At 38.5% G+C, this 21,207-nt stretch overlaps 1 protein-coding gene across 1 annotated transcript in view; it reads left to right on the top strand.

The window, feature by feature from the left end:
• Positions 1-21,207, top strand: part of CSRP1 (cysteine and glycine rich protein 1) — a 325,730-nt gene that overhangs the window by 158,120 nt on the left and 146,403 nt on the right. The window contains exon 4 of the mRNA XM_044076518.1: positions 7,935-8,064. Coding sequence (XP_043932453.1) covers positions 7,935-8,064 — 130 coding nt within the window. The remainder of the gene's footprint in view (positions 1-7,934; positions 8,065-21,207) is intronic.

Here is a 21,207-nt window from a genome sequence, read left to right on the forward strand (position 1 = left end):
AAGCACACCTCCAGACTGGTTTACGAGCATGATATCCTAGAACTACTCCAGGTGCAACTGACAACTGACAAGACACCCTTCCAAGTTATAGCCAGCTACAGACCCATCTCCATGAATCAGGACACCCACTCCGCATACCTGGACCTACTTGACTCCATCAAGGTACCCCCTAACACCCTGATCCTTGGTGACTTCAACTACCCCACCACAGACTGGGTGAACTATTCCTGCTCTAACGCACTCACCCAACAGTTCCTTGACTTCATCAGTTTTAACACACTAGACCAGTTGTCTTATCCCCCACAAGGGGAGATAACATTCTGGACTTGGTTCTCACCAGCATGGGAGACCTCTGCACCATCCCCCATAGTAAGTTCTTCCCTGGTGAGATCAGACCATCGTTCTGTCTCATTCAAAGTGTCTATCCTGTCCAAACCCCCCCCCCCCACCAGATGTAACCAGGCTAAAAAACTTCTCAAAACCTGACTAAATCTTTCTAAGGGAGGGTATCAGTAGCTTCACACCACTGGCTCCATCAGAGGATGCAGACAAATATGCTGAGTATGCCAATGCAGTATACAAGCACCTGTACAAGTGCATGGACTCAGCCATACCCAAAAGAACTAAAACCTGCTCCTCAAGGAAACACAAACCTATCTGGTGGACATCCTCTATCAACAAGCTTTACAACAAAAGGAAGAAACTGTTGTCCAAGGGTAAAAAGGCCCACATTCCCAACTAGAAAAACTCACTCCTTAGCCTCAACAAGCAAATTAGATCACTAGTGAAAACCTCCAAAGCCAATTATGAATTGAAACCAGCCTCCAAACAAAGGCTAACCACAAAGCCTTTTTCAGTTATGTCAAGAGCCTCCATGGGAAAGCCCAGGTTTGTTCCAAATTAATTCTTAACGGTACCACTTACACTGATCCTGTTGACTTAGCCAACCTACTAGCAGATAGGTTCAGCGCAAACCTCACCCCCCTGTCCCCCCCAAAGGCCCATTCAACATCCCTGATACTTGTCCCGCATTTCACATCTCCATAGATCAAGTACTAAAGGCCCTATCCAAGGCAAAGAACACAGCTTCCATGAGAGATGATAGTATCTCAGCCTGTATTCTGCACAATCTCTAGTAAGAACTAGCCTTGCCATTGAGCACCCTATTCACCCATAGCCTAAGTACAGGCTTTAGTTCAGCAGAGTGGGGAACTACCATTGTCATCCTTTTCCACAAAAGGCAGTGCCACTACTGACCCTGAAAATTATCATCTCATTAGCTTGACAAGTCTGATCTGTAAGGCCATGGAGCATATTATTATGGACCTCATAAATAAGGACATAGGCAATCTCCAAGCACTTGACCCCACCCAGTTTAGATTCGTTAAGGGAAGATCTTGTCTGTTGAAGCTGGTTGACTTTTTTGAGACTGTCACCAAGGCACTGGATGAGGGAAAGTCAGTACATACAGCTTACCTTGACTTGGCCATAGCCTTTGACACAATACCCCACTTGGGCATCATCAAAAAGCTAACACAACTTGGCATAAATCCCTATCTCATCAGGTGGGTGGCCAACTGGCTCACCGATAGGATCCACAAGGTTAAAATAGGTGCCTCCACCTCTGAAAGCAGACCTGTCACTAGTGGTGTTTCCCCAGGGGTCTGTCCTCGGACCCCTACTGTTTGGCATCTACTTCCCAGAGGCCCAGGCAAAGACAAAAGGCCTGTGGCTGATCACGTTTGTGGCCGACTGTAAGTTGGGTTCTGTCATTTGTTCCCCAAATGATGTTAACATACTACAAGAGGGTCTCACAGCAACAAATGACTGGTGCCAAAGTCATGGCCTTAAGTTAAATGGAAAAAAATGTATTATCATACCATTCTGCAAAAACTTGGCCCCTACTGATTACCACATTAACAGCAACCCCCTAAGCACACAACCTGTGGTGAGAAACCTGGGTACACAAGTTGATAACAATCTCACATAAAGGGATTGCATCCAGAAAAAAGGACATGAATACCTCTCTGTACTCCTCCCTCATTAGGCCAATAATTGAATACAACGCCCCATTTGGTATGTACCTCTCCAAACACCTGCACCAACTAGAAAGGCCACAGAAATACCTCACAAAGAGAATCCATGGCCTCCAACACCCATCCTGTATGGACAGGCTCAAATCACAATCACTCTTCTCGGTATCATACAGACTGCTCAGAGGTGATCTGTCTTGCCTACAAGATAATCTCAGACCCTGCTCTACTGGAGATGCTCCATATCCATAAGTCTAAGTCCTCGCGCATTCCCTGACTGAAAGGCCTAAATCTAATATGTGACATTAACAAAACCTGCTGGAGAGACAGGCTTGTCTCCCAGAGGCTGCCCTGTCTCTGGAATAGACTCCCCATACATGTCAAACAAAGTACATCGCTGACCTTCTTCAAGGACAGCCTTGATGAGTCGATGGAAAATCACAAATTTGTCCCAGGGGTACCACCTGTATCCCTCAATGACACAGGCAACAGGTGCTGATTGAGGTTTCTTTTTGGGGATAAACTCTTGGCTCAGCTTGTAAGGGCCCCAGGGCCATTAGCCTAGTAATCTCCTATGATCCTATAAGAGTAAGGTCAAACCCTTACAACTGATAGAAACAGTTTACATCCTTTGTAGTCTTTATTTGGTAGGACACAGAAGAGCCAGTGTCAACAATAATTTCAATGCAACCTGCAATTACCTCAGCAGGATACTGCTGGTGGCCATCTTTCTTAGCTATTAATCCATAACAAAGTGAATGGCTGTGAGGTATGGGTCTTTGTTAATACTCAGTTTGCTGTAGGCAGTCTCAGGGAAGTTCACAGCATTGTGGAATCTCTTCTGAATGCCCCTCTTCGCAAACAGTTGAGGGTAGGATCTCCTACCATATGGTAGCTTACATACAGCTAAATCAAGGCATGTGGGTTGAAGATAGCAATTCCATCCCTCTGTAAATCTGGAACCCCACACTCCTTTTCTCCCCCATATGTCTTCCCTCTTGTCAGTCTTTATCCTTGAATCTCCTTAGCACAAACGTCTAACGCAAATCCTGCAAACATTTAACCAAACCTTGCCATAGATAAATACATTACATCCAGTACAGCACATGCACAAGTACAATCTTTTTTTCTAACACATATTCAACCTGCAAATAATCCCATTTTGTCTCAACATCCATTTAGATGTGTAGATGTTTTTTTCACCCATCTATCCCTATTCTACTAACCATTTCACTCATAGCAGGGTACAAAACTATCCATGGGTAATTGGCCTCTCTTTCTATCACTGTCGGGGAATATCTTCCATATTCTGATTTTCTAAAGGAACCACCACTGAAGTTCATAATATTCAAGGCCCTATTTTTCCAATCCAACCGACAACAAACTTTTGTTCTTATTGCACTCTAACAACGTGCAATCAACTGCAAAGAAAAGTAAAAAAAAAAAAAAGAAAATCACTCCTTCACCCCACTAACAGCCAATGTCACTTTTCTAGCTAACACATCTGCTCTGCTATGTGATCATTATAAAAAATGAGCCAAATGACAACCCTGTTTCATCCCCTCCCCTCTCCAGATGACTTTCCCTAATACATATTCCATTCATTCTAGCTAGTGGTCTAGACATTCTGCACTGTGCTTTCTCCACATCTAGCCATCTCTTTTCAAGTTTAAATTTTACTCAATAATTTGTAAACCATGCACTATTTTAGTATATCAGAAACCTTTCTGATATCTATCAGCATAGCTCCACTTTCCATTTCCCATCATTTCCACCCAGTTCATACGACACAGCATCAGATTCTATTGATCCATGCATGACCTCGCTTTTATAAAACCCACTTGCCTGAACTATTTTCCTTTGCATGTTATTCCCTCTAATGTTCTCACTAAGATCCATGCAAAAAATAAATAAATCTTCACATCCCCATTTGTCAGTGTACAGGCCTGGAGCTACATGCTCTCCAATGCATGTACCATAAAAGTGAAATGACCCCCCCTGATCACAACTCCTTTACAGACCTCCCATAACAGCTGCACCAACTCACACTTAGTTGTCTCATAAAAATCCAATGGAGGCTTATAATAATAATCAGGCATAGAACATCCTGTAGGTATCATAAATATGTATGCAGATGTTCATATAAATCCTAAATAATGATGGAAAGTACCTTAAAATGTCCGTCGCGTGTGCGAATATGCAAAAAACAGACACGCAATAAACTCCAAAGACCTGAATGTTCCCAACAATTACTTATAGATATCCAAGCCCACCAGCATACCTTATTGAAATGTTGTAGAAAACACGATGTATGATCGAAATTCACATAAGTAGATAAATACCCACTACGTAGGAAATCCTACTGAATAAAAATGGTCGAGTACTCCACCAATACACAGGCCCAACTGCAAGTCATGTATTAAGCGTCGTAGCTTGTATCCCAAAAGAAATGTTTACAACTGCATAACGCAAAAAAAGATTGTCTTTTACTTCCAAAATCACTAATCCAACCTGTAAGATGTTAAAAGAATGTGTAATCCATAATACGATCAGGAGAGGAGTTCACTGCTCACAGATAATGGCAGACGATCCGTAGGTCCCACAGCACAGCTCAGAAATCAGGGAAAAACCAATTGCTATGCCCGTAGGTATGCACGACCAAACCAAATCCAAACCAAACACAGTAGGTCAGCAATGTTTACAGAAAGTCATCGAAGTGATATCAAAAACAAAAAAGAAACTAATGCCCTCTACAGACATGTTTCTAAACATCCACAAGCACAATTCATGTTCATGATCATTGACAGAATAGTTGGCGATCGCAGCAATACACAAGGGTGGCATGGCATATTGGATCACAAGGAGAAATACTGGATTATTAGGCTGGGTGCATTTTTTTCACCTGGACTTAATGATCATCTGTAAACCACATTTTTATGATGAATTCATAAATAACACCAGGTATGGCTCTATTTCTTTAATTTTTGTTATCCCTAATTATCACATATATGTGAATATAGATATAGGATACTAATATATATGTATACATATATATATATTTATATAATTTTTTAATAGGTACACTGGTGTGTACTTTCTAGTAGTAAATATGTTAATACAAGATTTTTGTACATATTTTGAAGCATTTATTTAGGATTTATATGAACATCTGCATACATATTTATGATACCTACAGGATGTTCTGTGCCTGATTATTATTATAATCAGTGTTGACTGTTTCCATGATGTATTATTTTGTATATATCTTCCAAATTTTGGATTTTTTATTGTAATAGTTGGTAGCTTGATCTCATTAATGTACTGCTTTTTGGTCTCTCATTTATTATTCATGAGTAATTGCTTACCAGTGTGCTCATTGGTAAGCTTTAGGTATTTATTTGCATTCTAAATTGAAATTTTCATGTCTGTTCTTCAAACACTGATGAAGGCATATTTCTGCCGAAACCGGTCTGTTATTAAATAAAATATTAGTTTTCTACATTTAATCCTTGAGACTGACTTTCTGTAAACATTGCTGACCTACTGTGTTTGGTTTGGATTTGGTTTGGTCGTGCATACCTACGGGCATAGTAATTGTTTTTTCCCTTATGTGAAATGTCACATAATGGAGGATAAAACAGATATTTAGATTTTGTATATAAAGTGTATAATTTTGTAGATATTGAAAGTTGCTTGATTTTTTAACAAAAATAATTCTGCTTGCTTTAATTTATCTAAAATAAACAACAGTTATGCGTGACATACTTATTAATACTCTGATAACTTTGTACAGAGTCACTTTGTTTTCTCTAGTAGGATCTGCAGTTGACAAAACAAATAACTTGTAAAGTTATGATGCAACTGCTCAAGATGAAAATAACACCATATAAAAGACAATTGTTTATTTATTTTACATTTGTTGACTGGGAGAGTCCAACTGGATTACAAGTCCATTTTCAGTGGAGACCCGGGGAGGAAAAGCTCCAAGAGAACAATTTTTTACAAAACATAGTTTTAAGGACAGACTTTTGACATGCAATTTCCATAGAAGAGACTTTGACATACATATTAACTAACAGATTGGATACATTCGTTCTCTACAATATTATATTAAACGTTAGAAGATATTCCTTAGTTTAGGATTCCTGTGATAGATTTACTATCAGAGTAAAAGCAGAGAGACATAGAATAAAGCTGAGAGAGAGAGAGCAGATGATGCTCGCTATAGTTGAGAAGGATAACAAATTGATTCACTATATGTCTTCACCTGGTTTTAGTTGAGAAGGATAACAAATTGATTTACAATATGTCTTCTCCCGGTTTTAGTTGTTATGGAGAGCTCTTGTAATCTTCTTCAGCTGCTGTGGGAGAAGGCACCAACCTGTGGTTGAAGCACTTGAACAGAGTAGTTGTTGCACTATATGTGCTATCATTAAGTCAGATATTAAGTACCATCACTGGCTTCCTATTGTAATTCCAAGACATGCAATTGCAAGCCCCAGAATTATAAAAATAAAATAATAGCAAAACTAAATGGAAACAGAGGATGACGACAATCACTCTCCTTCTTTAAAGCTAGTTTTTGCAAGGGGGGGGGGGGGCTAAGCCAGTCTACATCTCCCATACCCATACTCTTGCCACTTAAAGGTCACCATACCAAGGAGAAAAAGGAATACTCCAAGCCACAGTTACCTTGGACTTGACTTAGTATATTTCGGTATTTAAGTCCAAATTTCTGCACATTTAGTCTTGCTAGTCTGGGACTCATGCTTATGAGTCATTGAGAATTCAGAAATGAATAGCACTATGTGAAGCACTCTAAAATGTGAATAAGCATTTTTTTATAAACTTTCCTACCATAATGGATTGAGGCTGGATATACCTCTGCATTAAATGTTTTTGTACTAAAGTGCAAAAACATTGAGTTCAGAGGCATATCTACCTACATTGTGTGACACCAGGAGCACTTAAAATAACTCATACAAGTTAAGGAGCACTTTGCATACTGCTAATAATTTCTGAATACCCCTTACAGGAATTTAAAATTGATATGCCATTGTCTGGCCAAGTTCATAGGTTCATAGGTTTATACTAGGCTATCTGCCCCAAGGCATTTATAAGCCTAGCCCGAATTTTTGTGGCTTACGCCACCCCTTATATGAAAAAATACTGTACCCATTAGTTTGTTGTGCCTCTGTCCAGCAGTGACACAGAGATGATTCCCGGGGTAAACCTACGATCTCCCATCCACAGGTCAAGATTTCTCTTGAACAGAGCCAGCGAGGTGCTCTGCCTCACATGGACCGGGACTCTATTCCACAGCATAGGGAGTCTCTGAGTGATAAATCTATCCCTCCAGCACGTCCTATTTATATCCATGCTAAGGTTTAAGTCGCTTGCTCTAGTGGTTTTGGTGGATTTGGATTTTTTGAGGTGGAGCATGTCCATTAATTCTGGGTTGGACATGGCCTTGTATGTCAGGCACATGTCACCTCTGAGCAGACGGTATGCGACTGAATAGAGCTGGAGTTTCTTCAATCTGGCAGAATATGACAGATTTTGGAGTCCCTTTATCCTTTTGGTGAGAAACTTTTGGGGTCTCTCCAATTGCTGCAGATGTCGGGCGAGATACATCCCGAATGGGGCATTGTACTCGATCATTGGTCTGATAAGTGAAGAGTACAGGGGAACTGTAGAGTGCTACATGAAACATTACTGTGTTTAATGTATCTGTCTTGCAATGACCTAGGAAACTCCAGGTATCACTTCAATACCTGGCCTTCACTGTTTTAGAATGCTCATTACTGTGTGCCATTGTTAAAAGGTTAAAATGTTGCATGACAACACAAATTAGCATTTATATGATATCAAACTAACATGCATATTCTGTCTGCTTCACAGACAACAGCAACACCGCCCTACCAATAACCCAAATGCCTCTAAATTTGCACAGAAATTCGGGAGTTCAGATGTTTGCCCTCGGTGTGAAAAGGCAGTTTACGCTGCAGAAAAGGTGATTGGTGCTGGAAAGGTAAGAGAATTAATACAGAAGAGAGGCTAGGAATTTTCATGTGTTACACTTGTGGCTTTGAAAAGAGGAAGTACTGTGTTTATTCTGACGTCACCTTGTTATTTTCATTTCATATCACAGCTCTTTTTGTAACATTGCTTTAAGGAAAGAAACACTGAACTAGAAAATGCTGACAACTTTCAGTTAGAATGTACAAGCCATAATCAGTACCTGGCAAACTACTAGCTTTACCCTGTGGTAGGACTTTAAGATTATCGAACACATTAATAAAGTATGTACACTCACTTTCTTACACTGTGGTAATTATTAGCATTTTCTGCATTTCTATGTATTTTACTAATCAGAATATGTTAAGGAGTGTGTTATCTGGCTCATAACATTGTAATACAAAACAGACTGGCAGTATGGAGGAAATGCCAAATTCATCCATCCATCCTCAACCCATTTTCCCATTTTGCATATGGGGTTGGGGTGTCACTTCAACAGTGACAGTCATTTTGAGCCAAGGTTTACACCCCTGGGTGGCTAGCCCTGCCAGGTAGTTCATCTGTACCACTCACTCGCACACATACTCGCACCTACTCCAATTCAGAGTGTCCAGTCCACCTACTGCATGTCTTTGGAGTATGGGAGGAAACTGGAGCACCCAGAGGAAACCTGCGCAACCACAGGGAGAACATGCAGACCCTGCACAGAAGGTACTCTTGCTGTGAGGTGACAACATTAACTGCGGCACCACTGCAGCCACTGTATGTTTCTTTAAAATGACAATTTAGGAGAATCTCTGTGTTTTTTTGATACTAGATTACTTTCAGCCAGTTCCAGTGCTATCATTTATAGCTGTTACATCATTTTTTTTTTTTTGCTACTATCTCAGTTTTTGGATCTAAAACAAAACAAAAAGTCATAACAAGAATGTGAACAGTACTGCATGTACCAAGCAATTAAAACACAATCCTGTTACTTACCATGGATATGCGATGATAAGTTGCAGAAAGCACCTTTGCTAAACCTGCTCAGTTGTTTTATTCATAACGATGGAGTGGAAATGAAACCAATATACTTATCCTACTTAATAAATGGCAATGACCGCTCCAGAATTCCACAGTAGTTAGCTGGTGGGGCATGTAGGACATCTGAAGATCAAAATAAATAAGAAAACTGAATAATCCAACACTGTATGGAATCAATGGTAACAATTCACCTGCAATCTATTGTTAAACATGAAAGACCATTCCTTATACTTCCCTAAGAAAAAACAAGAGGCACCACAGTCTGATAACTTATTTCCTTATTTTATATATCCTGGCAGTGTGCACAACACATCAAACAATTAATTTGTTGTGCTCAAGGATTATGGTTCGGGTGAAGGGAAGCAGCTCATTAACAGCTCATAGCCTTACTCATCTACACTAAATGACAAGACAAACTGTTGTAGCCCATACCCAGTGCATTTCTCATTAGTGTGCTTGTAAAAAACAAGCTAAATTAAAAATGCATTCATAGTTCCAATATTAAAATTAAACTCCTAGACTTCATGCTGTTCAATTTGTTCATAGCTAAATAATAAACAAACTGTCAATATTCAACAAAATAGGGAAAGCGGGGATCATGTTCACCAACTAGGCCCTTCTGATTATTAAATGCATGAGGCAGTTGCGGAGGTCACTTCATAGGTATATACAATGATAGTGATCTACAAGATGATTAGCGACCTAACTACTGCAGTTTGCCTAATTCCCATGTCCTTAATGGAGTGAGGGGCTAGACCTAGGGTGAATTTATACTTAACCACCCATTTGTCTAACTTATAAGAAAATGAGGATGTTACTCTGACATGGAGTGGGAGGTTATTGCAAAGTAGGGTACCCTTTGTCAGATATATGTATCAAGCCAAAAGGTCCTGTTCATCTCATGATATAGGTTAGGGTACCCTCTGGGAGAGATGTGTATCAGGCCAAGAGGTCCAGTTTATATTGTGACGTAGGTTAGGGGATCCTTTGAAAGAGATATGTATCAGGCCAAGAGGTCCTGTCTATATTATGATGTAGGTCAGGGTACCCTTTGGGAGAGAGCTGTATCAGGCCAAGAGGTCCTGTTTATATTGTGACGTAGGTTAGGGGATCCTTTGACAGAGATATGTACCAGGCCAAGAGGTCCTGTCTAAATTATGATGTAGGTCAGGGTAGCCATTGGGAGAGAGCTGTATCAGGCCAAGAGGTCCTGTTTATATTGTGATATAGGTTACGGGATCCTTTGAAAGAGATATGCATCAGGCCAAGTGGTCCTGTCTATATTTTGATGTAGGCTAGGGGATCCTTTGACAGAGATACATATCAGGCCAAGAGGTCCTGTCTATATTGCGATGTAGTTTAGGCGACATTTTGCAGAGATATTTATCAGGCCAAGAGGTCCTGTTTACATTGTGATGTAGGTTAGGGGATCCTTTGGCAGAGATATCAATCAGGCCAAGCAGTCATGTCTATATTATGATGTAGGTTAGGGGATCCTTTGGGAGAGATATGTGTAAAAAAAACTACCAAAAGAAATAAAAAAATGGCCGCAGCAAAATGCCAAACAAAACTACTTTATTACAGGATTCTGGTACCTCGACAGTTCGCCTTCGAGGAATACTTTACCCCCACAGAATGAACACATTTATACAAAACCCAGTAGGCCCATTAAACAATTAAATTAATTAAATTAAACAATTATTCTATTAAATATTTTAACCCTACAAAAACACAATTTTTATTCAAACACACTACAACAACATTCAATTTCATATTTCTATAACATATTCTAGATAAGCTTCTGTGCTTATGTAGTCATGTTGGCTTATGTGCAGGTGCAAGTGAGGAACATAATAGCACAAGACACACTCACTATACAGCTATCCTCCCCGCATGCTGTGAAATAAGCATGCAGAGTGGGTTAGGGCTTATACAAGGAAGCCCCTTTTGGCTGTATATCTGACAGCCACATGGTGTAGGAGGTCTTACTGAAAGTGGAAGCACAGTGGTCAACAGGAAGAGTGTGAAAAAGAACAACTATGGTGAACCATGACTACTGTAATAGGCATCCACCCTAGTAAGGAGAGACTTCCTATCCTGGGCTACACAAATTAGGATATTTTACGTGACTGCTCTTAACAGTGAAGAAATGGGGCTGTTCCAGAGCTTTTCACAAGAGAGGAGAATAGCACTGTATTAAAACTCAACCCCCCCCCCCCCCGAGTAAGGACAAATTATATCAGCCACAACCACCCACTCCAAGCCGGTTCCTCCACTAACCAGGCCTGGTACTTATAGATCACAGTCAAGGCTCTAGCCCTCTGCTCTCACAACTGATGTTACAAAGGTTCTTTTACTGAAATAGTAAAGCAGGCCGCACAGAGGTGGCATAAAACCCCCAAAATGTATCTGCACCAATGTACATTTTTAAATTACACACTAAAGAAGACAATTTCATGGTGCTATTTAGTGTGAAATTCATAAAACTCATTTGGCTTTTTTTCTTTTTTGATTTTGGATCATTGCAAAGATGTTTGCAGTTCATAATGCAAAACAAAAAATCTCTTTGAGTATTTTATAGCCTTGATCAACCCTGTTAGGATGAAAATGCTGCCACTGAATGTTGTTTTACATAAAAACACAAGAAAAGAGATCTGATACTGAATGCAGAAGAGAAAACAGCTTTTTCATTCTGAGACTGCAACAAACATGAGTTTCTTCTTTTCTGTCAGCTACAACAGTTTCAGAGATGGCTAGATTATATTAGGTACGAGTGAGAAAGCAAGATACAGTAATTTGTTATGGAATATACAGGCTACTTTTGGACAACTGCACCTTCTTGTACTTATGGTTACTTTAAAACAGCTTGGAGACCTTGCAGTCTTATAAATACCCTACATCCCAGATCTTTTGGTGGAATCAAAGAGGACATCTGGAATTTCTTACTCTGTCAGTCAGAATAAGCACCTCGACAAATCTTTGGGAAATATTATACTTCAGCTTCCAGAATGATGCAAAGCTATGTTGTTCTTAATATCAGGCTCCATGATTTCCACATATCAGTATACACCTCAGTAAAAACTACTGCAGGATTATTAGGCAAAGGGGTAATAAACTGCAGTGTAAAACCAGCAAGAGCGGGTTCTAATCAGTTCTTGTTCTGGGTTTTCTAGTACCTCTCTGTGGTATTCATTGAGTTTTACAAGGATTTATACTATGAATCAAAGTTGCTATAAAACTCAGGATGAGGAAATGTCAGCTCTCATTCCCTCCAGTAGATTTCTTTTGAGTGTGTACCTTTAACTACCAGTGGGTGTGGCTTTAGCCTTTAAAAAACAAAGTCATCACCTTACAGTTCTAACAAATGCTCATTAACAGAGTTCAAATATCAATGCAATTGTGTTTGCCATCATGTATGCTTCAAGATAAAATATTCTGATACCTTGTATGTAGTATGGTTTTGGAATTATTAATGTAAATATGAACAGGCAATATTTGACACCCAGAGGAGCAGAAGGAGGTAACTGCAGAAACACCTGGAGACGTCACTCGGCCCAAGTAGGGGCTGCACTCCACATTGCCCACCGTCTCTGAATATATTAACTCAGAAATCATTCAGTTCTGGTGAAACACTTCCCTGCCCCACAAATGTTAATGATTGTGAATTAGTAATTCCAGTGTGTGACTACAATGGGTGCAGCTAACAGCAGTTAACTGTGCCCTGTTCTATAAACTGATTTGAAAATATTGTCATTATATAAAACTGGGATTACATAAAGCTGGAAGTCATCCTTGCCACTGAATACATAAGATTTAGAGTCTTTGAATAATAAGTGTGGTCATTCTCTTACTTCTAAAAGGGAATATCTGCAGTGTTGTTTGTGATCTGTACTACTTACAATTTACTACAGTCTACTCTAAGTGCTCTGTTACAACAGACACATTTAAAAATATGCACTAGTCTGTAGCCACCTAGTATCCTTATGGTTTTCTCAGATTACTGCATAAAATGGAAGAAACTAAGTCCTGGCACACAACTTAGTGCTCCATCTTCCCAGTGTTAATCAGGACCTGTCACTGCCATTTCATAGGACTGCTCTTACTTCCTGCAGTTCTCATCTCTGAGGTCTCAGTCTGTAAGAATGGATTAAAAGAGCTATATGTTGCTTGCCTGATCACTGTGAGCTTTCTCAGAGTCATTCCAAAATGCATAAAACAAATTCCAGGGTACACCTCATTTTGCTGTTGCATTTCCAATGAGTGCCATGCCTCAATCACTGTAACATAATATCAAAAATCCAGAAGCTAAGAAGACAATTCAAGACTAGATCACATCTCCAATTATAACCAACTCATTATGTGCTCTAGACAGATGCCAAGAAATTAATCTCAAGAGCAAAGCTTGACAGGAGAATCGTGGCATCCATGTCAAGAAAACATAGTAAAGGGTTGCAGTCAGTGAGTTGTATGATCAAAACAGTGTAAGAAACTTCTCTGTGTGGATGATTTTCAGTCCATATATTTCTAGTTAATCACTGTATATTAATCAGATCAGACAATAGTAACAGATTCTGAAAAAAAGTGTAGGAGTGTGAAATGTTTCACTGGATGTTTTGAAACATGGTAAATCACCTAGTGCTGTCAAAATGAAGTACCTATATGTATTACTAATGGCTTTTAAAGCTGTCAGACACCTTGTTCTTCCATACTTTCTTGTCTATAACTATGGCAGAGTAAAGTTCCAACAACTTTTAAAAGCTGTTCTATTTTCTGCTGACATTCTTTGCTGGCCGGCACTATTTGCATTTGACCCTAGATTGAAACCTATCTTAGCACATAATAGTGCTTAACAAAAGCTTGCTAAGCACCTTTCTAACATCAGACATCAGGAAAGGAACTACCCTTATTAGGAATGTTTGCTACAGTATATAAGAACTGATTGGGGAAATTACTCAGTATCAAATAAATATGCCCAAATAGTAACTGTGTTAATCAAAATAGTTTGGAACAGTGTAAAATCTAGTTATAGATGGTAATATTTTTAGCTATGATTCTGACAAAAATAGGATCCTTCAGCTCCTAACACATAGGTATACCCACTGTACTTTAACAAAGATCACAAAGCTATCAACCTTTGATGTAAGAGTAAAATCAAACTCAGTCATAAATAAGTCACTCCTTCCTAAATTTTAACGATGGAAAATATGAAGCAGCATATGATAAAATGCCCAAATATATCTCCAGAGGATACTATATAAACTGATTCTATGATATCTTTAACTTCTGCATTCATGAATACATAAACAAGTTTAAATTAAATAGAATACAAGAACTAAATCTTCTTTATTTAACTGCAAACCAAGCTTGATTTTAATGGTTGAAGGCAATAAATTATTATTTAATTACATTAAAAAGGGAAGTGGAAAACTTGATTGTAACATACTCTTACAAACAATGAAGTGTTCAACTAACAAAAGAATAAAAAACATATTAAGTGTGAATGTCATAATAAGCAGAACTATCAGACTGTTACAGACATAAGGGGAACATTTTTCTATATGGAAAAAGTAACTAAAACTGCTGTCACAAGTAAAATAAAAAAAAAAATCAAGTTCCATGGGACCAGATTATTCTTTCAAATGTAAGAATAAGAAACATAACTAAGCTCATGTTGGTCATGTAAAAATAAAATATTGGTATGTAAGCATGTCCTTGATCTATGGCAATGGGCTGTAGTGGTTATCATTTCCTGGGTGGGGTGGGAGGGGGGTCACTTAAAATCCACACAGACCAAGCAGCCTGACCAGTATTCTATGTAAAATCATGCATATAGTCATAATGAAGCTTATTCAGTACAACACAAGGGGCATAGTTCTTTTAGACATGAACAGTATATATTTATTAGCAAAAGGTCTTCCATTTGAATCTCATGGTTTTCTTTACAAAGGTAACAGCGACACATGAAGACGGACTGGAAGTGTATGTGCTGCTCATGCTAGCCTTGCTAAAGCAATCAAATTGTATTCCTCAAACAGAAGTAAATAACACATTACAATAATAAATGCCTGCCTATACAGAGCCCAGTGGATAAAACAATGGCTAAGAAACATGTCCCAGAAAGCTAGTAGGGCATTATGTCTTTATCTTGACTGAGTTAGAAGTGATGTACCAGAAGATGTGCACTGCGGCCGCATCTTTTCAAGTATTCTTCTCCCATACAGTGGATATAAAAATTGGACACATCCTGTTAAAATGCCATGTTTTTGTGATATAAAAATGAGACCACAATAAATAATTTCAAAACTTTTCCCACCTTTAGTGTGACCTATAACCTTATAACCTGTACAATTCAATAAGAGAGAACGGATTTCTATTTTACTTTTTCCTTTCTTTGCTATAACCATAAATTGTTTTGCAGTGTGTGAAGAGCACACTAACAGTAGTTACAGTGATATCAGGAAAGTAAGAGGGAGTCCAGTGTTACTGGAGGAACTAAATATGGAAGAGGTTAGTAGGGGGCTAAAGAATTCTACACATATTTACAAAGTGTTTTTGCATTGTGTGTTAATGAGACATACAGAGGTGTAAACAAAAACAGTAATGAGCTGCAGTAAGAAATTTGATTACTTGTGTGAGTTGATCTGTCTTATTACAGTTGCATTAAAAAATTGAGTTGACATCAGAAGTTAAAAGTATTCTGACATTTCAGTTATATGTTCGGGTGGAGATTGCCAAAGTTATGAGACTAGAACTGAGAAACTGTGAGCGGTACAGTAAAGCACAGAGGTAGGTGTTTGGAGTATAGGTTCTGAGCTAGCACGGCTTGTGAGGTTGTAGTGTAGGGTGGTTTCAATCCGTTTCATGGTGAATGGTGATGGAGTATCTTAGTTAACCAAGCTGATATAATGCATTGTATCTAGTGCTACTGCCAGTGTATTGCTGATGACCAAACTGTTAACATCATTCTTACGGAGCTGCCATTTTGTTCAGAATAAAAGTAATCTTTTTTGTTAAAATACTGGTGCTGACATTAAAGACACTACTGTTCGATATTACTAGGTAATCAGAGATGCTCATCATGACGAATGTCTGCAACATGTTTGACAGCCTGAACTTTCCTGCTAGATGTAAGATATTAATTACTACTTGTAGCTTCTGGTGGAATGTTGTTCACCACACAGTGTTTGCCTGGCAGGATTATGAAAAGCTTTAACTGGGTCTTCTGCAGACTGACTGAAGTATCTATACAGTAAACCTTTTCCAGGTTTGACTACAAGTGTCCAGAATCTCCAATTCTGTTTGCTAACAGAATACACTGCTTAAAGTAGAGAATCACATGCTGCTCTGTCTACCCATCTGTCTGTTGTGGAGGAAAGTGCAGTGTCCTGAAGTTAGCATGACAAAATAACATAAAACAACAGCTAGAACGAATGTATAAGTCTGTAAGTGAAATATGAAAAGTAAAGTATTCATTTAAACATGGAAGTGAAAGTTTCAAATAACAGAAGTCTGATATAGAAAATATTTCTTTTTAGGAAGTAATACAACCAGGAATAAAGAAATAGAGATCAAGGAAATAAAAAAGTCATTTTTATTACAAATGAAAAAAATGTAAATAAGATGGATTTGATCTGAAAGATAAGAAATGCTGGCATAAATTTGAAAAATTAGTGTGAAATTAGAAAATGTCAGTGATTATTCTGGAAAGCTGTACAAAGTGAGGGAAAGAACTAATAAACATAAATAAGGAGAAAGTAATGAATGTAATAAATGATTTAAATAATTCTGTTGACATTTGGTCCTGAGATCACTAAGATTAAACAGTTAAATATTATATTTCTTGCACTTAGTGAGTAGTCACCATGAATAGTCATGTGTGACGTAGCAGAAGGGAGATGGCAGAGACTGGCAACAAACGTTGCCATTGTTTTTCTTTATATATCTATACACGGGTCTATTTCAGACACTCAGGTTTTCAGAAACTCAAATTCATACTGTTGAGATGATATGACTGAGTTTCAGAAAGCTCAAACTTCAAAAAACAACAAAAATCTACTTTTTTTTTACATTTTTGCAGGGGGGGCAAGACCCCTTGCACCCCCACACCCCCTGCACATTATGTATATCAACTCTGAGATTGCACTACATTGGGGAAAAGGATAAATTCCCTGATCCACACTGTTCCACTATATCAATTCAAAAGCTTTAAGTTTTTGGAAACACAATCATATCGTTTCGACAATATGAATTTAGAGTTTCTGAAAACTCAAGCTTCTGAAGAGGACCTACATATACACTAATATATACATACATATCTATCTCTGTCTCTCTCTCTCTCTCTCTCTATATATATATATATATATATATATATATATATATATATATATATTGCCTTATGGTATGGAATATAGAACTAGATTTCCAATCATTCATTGTAGCGTAGTCTGTCATAACTCTATATTAGCATTGCATATTTAGTTAGACACTTTTCAGTTTTTGTCTCTGTTTATTGGTGACATTAACCCAAGCTGATATATACTGCTCAAAATTTTTGGCACATTAGAGATCCAAATACATTTTTAAAACATCTGCATTCTATGACTTCATGCAGAGGTGCAGAGGCACAGAGGCAGAGTGGATAGTATTGTCTCCTCAAAGCAAGTGGTTCTTTGGTTCAATTCTCGGATGGGGTGCCTTCTGTGCTGAGTCTGCATGTCCTCTCTATGTTCTTGTGGGTTTGCTCTGGGTGCTCTGGTTTCCTCCCACATTCCAATGACACACAGTGGGCAGATTGGACTCTCTAAATTGACCATAGGTGTGAGTGTGTGGCACAGAAGAACAGCTGCAGCAGGGCTGGCCACCCAGTGGTGTGAACCTTCGCTCTTGATAATTGTCACTGTTAAAGTGATACCCCAACCCCATGTGCAAAAATAGGGAAAAGGGGTTATGGTTGGATTCTATGACTTTCATGAATTCCCTTAAACACCCTATAAACTTATTATATTCCTTTAGTACCATATCCACGTGCTCAATAACAATGTCCTTAAATACTTTGGTTTCTCTAGCAAATATCCATTGACATTATAATCATATAAGTGTTTTAATGACCCAAATCACAAATGCTTTTTATTTGATGTAATAATTATCATATTATTTCCTTTTACCCATCTATAAAAATTCTGTACACAGATGTGCATGGTAACTGTGCCCTAACCATTTGTAATTTTATTTAGGTATTTACTAATCACTTGTTAACCAGGTAATTGAACTAGTATATGACTCTTTCAGTCATGAACTGCACCACAAGGCAAATACATCAATTATACAAACAAATATACATTAGGTCAATAAAGAATGCCATGCACACTAAGTATATGTTAAGTAGAACATAACCTATAATTAGTGTGCTAAAACAGTATACCTTAAATATCCCTATGTACAGAATATAAAAAACTCCAAATAATAACTGCTAATGTAAACAAATGTAGAGACATTGCCATGTTTAAAACTGTTGCTTTCTGCCTATAAATTTACCTAAATGATGAGTGTCTGTGTAAGTCGAAGGAATACATATAATGTTATTACCGTACCACTCATATTAACTAAACAAGTAAGGCCCAAAATTGATCTGTGTGCAACTTCCTGCCCGTATCTCAGTTGATTTTCATGTGACATTTTCTATGCTCTGTTACTTAGCCACTCTGCCCTCCATAAGATTAGAATATTGGATGTAGCGTTGTCGCATCACAGTAAGACGCTGTCCGGTTCGATTCTCAGCTAGAGCGTCTTCTGCATGGAGACATGCGTGAATGGGCGTACCTTCATTGAAGGTTATGCATCAGGGCTGGTAACTCGGCATGTAAAAATCAACTACCAATCATTAGCTGTCCGGAGTTCCGCAGTGGCGACCCCTAACCGGGAAAAGGCGAAAGACACAACAACACAGCTTATTTAGCAAGGTAATTAACGGCATATGGTCCAGCCTATAAACAGCAAATGTAAACTCAATAAAAATGGATCATTATGAATATTTTGTTCAATTGCCTACGTGATTTTGGTTTGGACACCGGTAACAAATGTTTCAGATTCTGCTGAAATTTCATTCCCTGCGATTCCACAATGTACGATCTCAGCTCTTGACACAAACTTTTCACAAATCCAGTCGGATCAAAACTTTTTGCTGTTTGCATCCTCACTGTCTCCCCTTCTTGTAATGGATTGAGCAGTTTGGTGGTCTTTATAATAGGACTTCTGGGACAAACTTTTTTTAGGAGTTGAGCTTTCACTGCTTTCTTGTTCTTAGCACATGAAACCATCAAATTGCTATTGATTGGTAGTGTGATTCTGGTTTGCCTTGATGTAATTCTCTGGGCAGGTGAACCAAGATGCTTATTGCAAGGAATGTTTCTGAGATTCAAGAGATTTAGAAAAACATTGGTATTATCTCATTCTGATTTCTCTAACAGTTATTTTGCACTTTGAACTGCATGTTCTGCCTAGCCATTTCACTGCAGGTATTCAGGACTACTCATAATATGAACAAAGTCCCACGTTTCAGCAAATCTTTTGAACTGCTGACTTGTAAATTGTGCATCATTGACAGAAATGAGCGGACTACCATGGACAGAAAAATGTCTGTTCAACTTAGTAATGGCAGTATTGGATGTTAGGTTATGAAGTAGGCCAATCTCAAACCAATCTGAATAAGAGTCTACTAATACCAAGTAATGTTGACCATTCCATTCGAAAATGTCAGTGGCTAGAGTCAGTCAAGGTAGTTCAGGAATCTGACTTAGCTGAAGTGGTTCTTTTTGTTGATGTGGTTTAGTACTATTACAGACAGAACAAGATGAGAGAGAACTCTCAATGTCTTTTGATATAGAAGGCCAAAATACTACTCCTCTCACTCTTCTTTTGGTAGAATCAGTTCCTGGGTGTGGACGATGCAAGACTTTGATATACTGTTGTTGCAAGAATTTTGGAACAATCACTTATCGACCTTTCATGATGATGCCATTGTCAGACAAAATCTCGTCTGTAAGGAAAATACTGCTGTACTTCTACTGGTAAACAAGATTGCTTGGAAGGCCATCCTTGACTGAGGAAGTGGTTGAGTTTCTGGAGCAATAGAATTAAAGCTGGGTGAGATGTGTGGAAGAAAAATGTCTCACTTCCTTGACTTCAAAATCAGGTTTCTCATTCTCATGCTGTTCAGTGTTTTCTCTGCGTGATCTGGATTATCAGCAAGATAAAGAAGTTTGTCTTTTGTATAAACAAGGTTGGAATTGTATTCTTGCAATTTGAGCATCATGCACTGCAAACTAGCAGAAGCTGTATGCATTGGCTTTCTCAAAATAGTGACTAGAAGTCGGTGGTCAGTCTCAATTTGAATAGGTCAACCATAAATATAATCATGGAACTTCGAACATGCAAACACAATTGCCAAGAGTTCCTTCTCTATCTGAGCATACTGCATCTCAGTTTGGGTTAGAGTTCTCAACACATAGGCTACTGGTCTACCCTCTTGAAGAATGACTGCACCAAGACCAAATTCTGAATCTTTACAGAAAAGAGTTACTGGTGTGTGAACATCATAATATCTTAAAGTAGGTGAACTGGCCATTCTTTGTTTCAGGACATCAAATGCTCTCTGGTGTTGTTCTGACAAGGACCAGGATATATCTTTGTGTGTCAGCTCTCTAAGCGGTGCTGAAAATTGGCTCAGATCTGGAATGAACCTGCCTAGATAGTTGATCATGCCAAGAAAACGTGGTAGGGCTTGGTCATTGTCTGGAGCTGGCATCTCAAGAATTGTTGTTTGCTTGGAAGGATCTAGTCATAAGCCTCAACTGGTAAACAAATGACCAACATAAGTAACTTCTTGTAGCCTGAATGTACATTTCTGAGGATTCCACTTAAGACTGACTTCACAAGTTCTGTCTAAAACTGTTTTGAGGTTTCTATCATATTTGACTTCACCATTGCCTCCTACAAGAATATCATCCATTAGCACATGGATAGACAGAAAATATTTTCTCCATTGCATGCTGAAAGACTTCACTGGCAGACTTTATTTCAAATGGCATTCTTAGAAATCTGTACCTTCTGAATGGTGTACTGAATGTGGTTA

Source organism: Protopterus annectens, chromosome 7.part0, assembly GCF_019279795.1.
Source record: "Protopterus annectens isolate FY-2018-M chromosome 7.part0, PAN1.0, whole genome shotgun sequence".
NCBI classification, from domain to species: Eukaryota; Metazoa; Chordata; order Ceratodontiformes; family Protopteridae; genus Protopterus; species Protopterus annectens.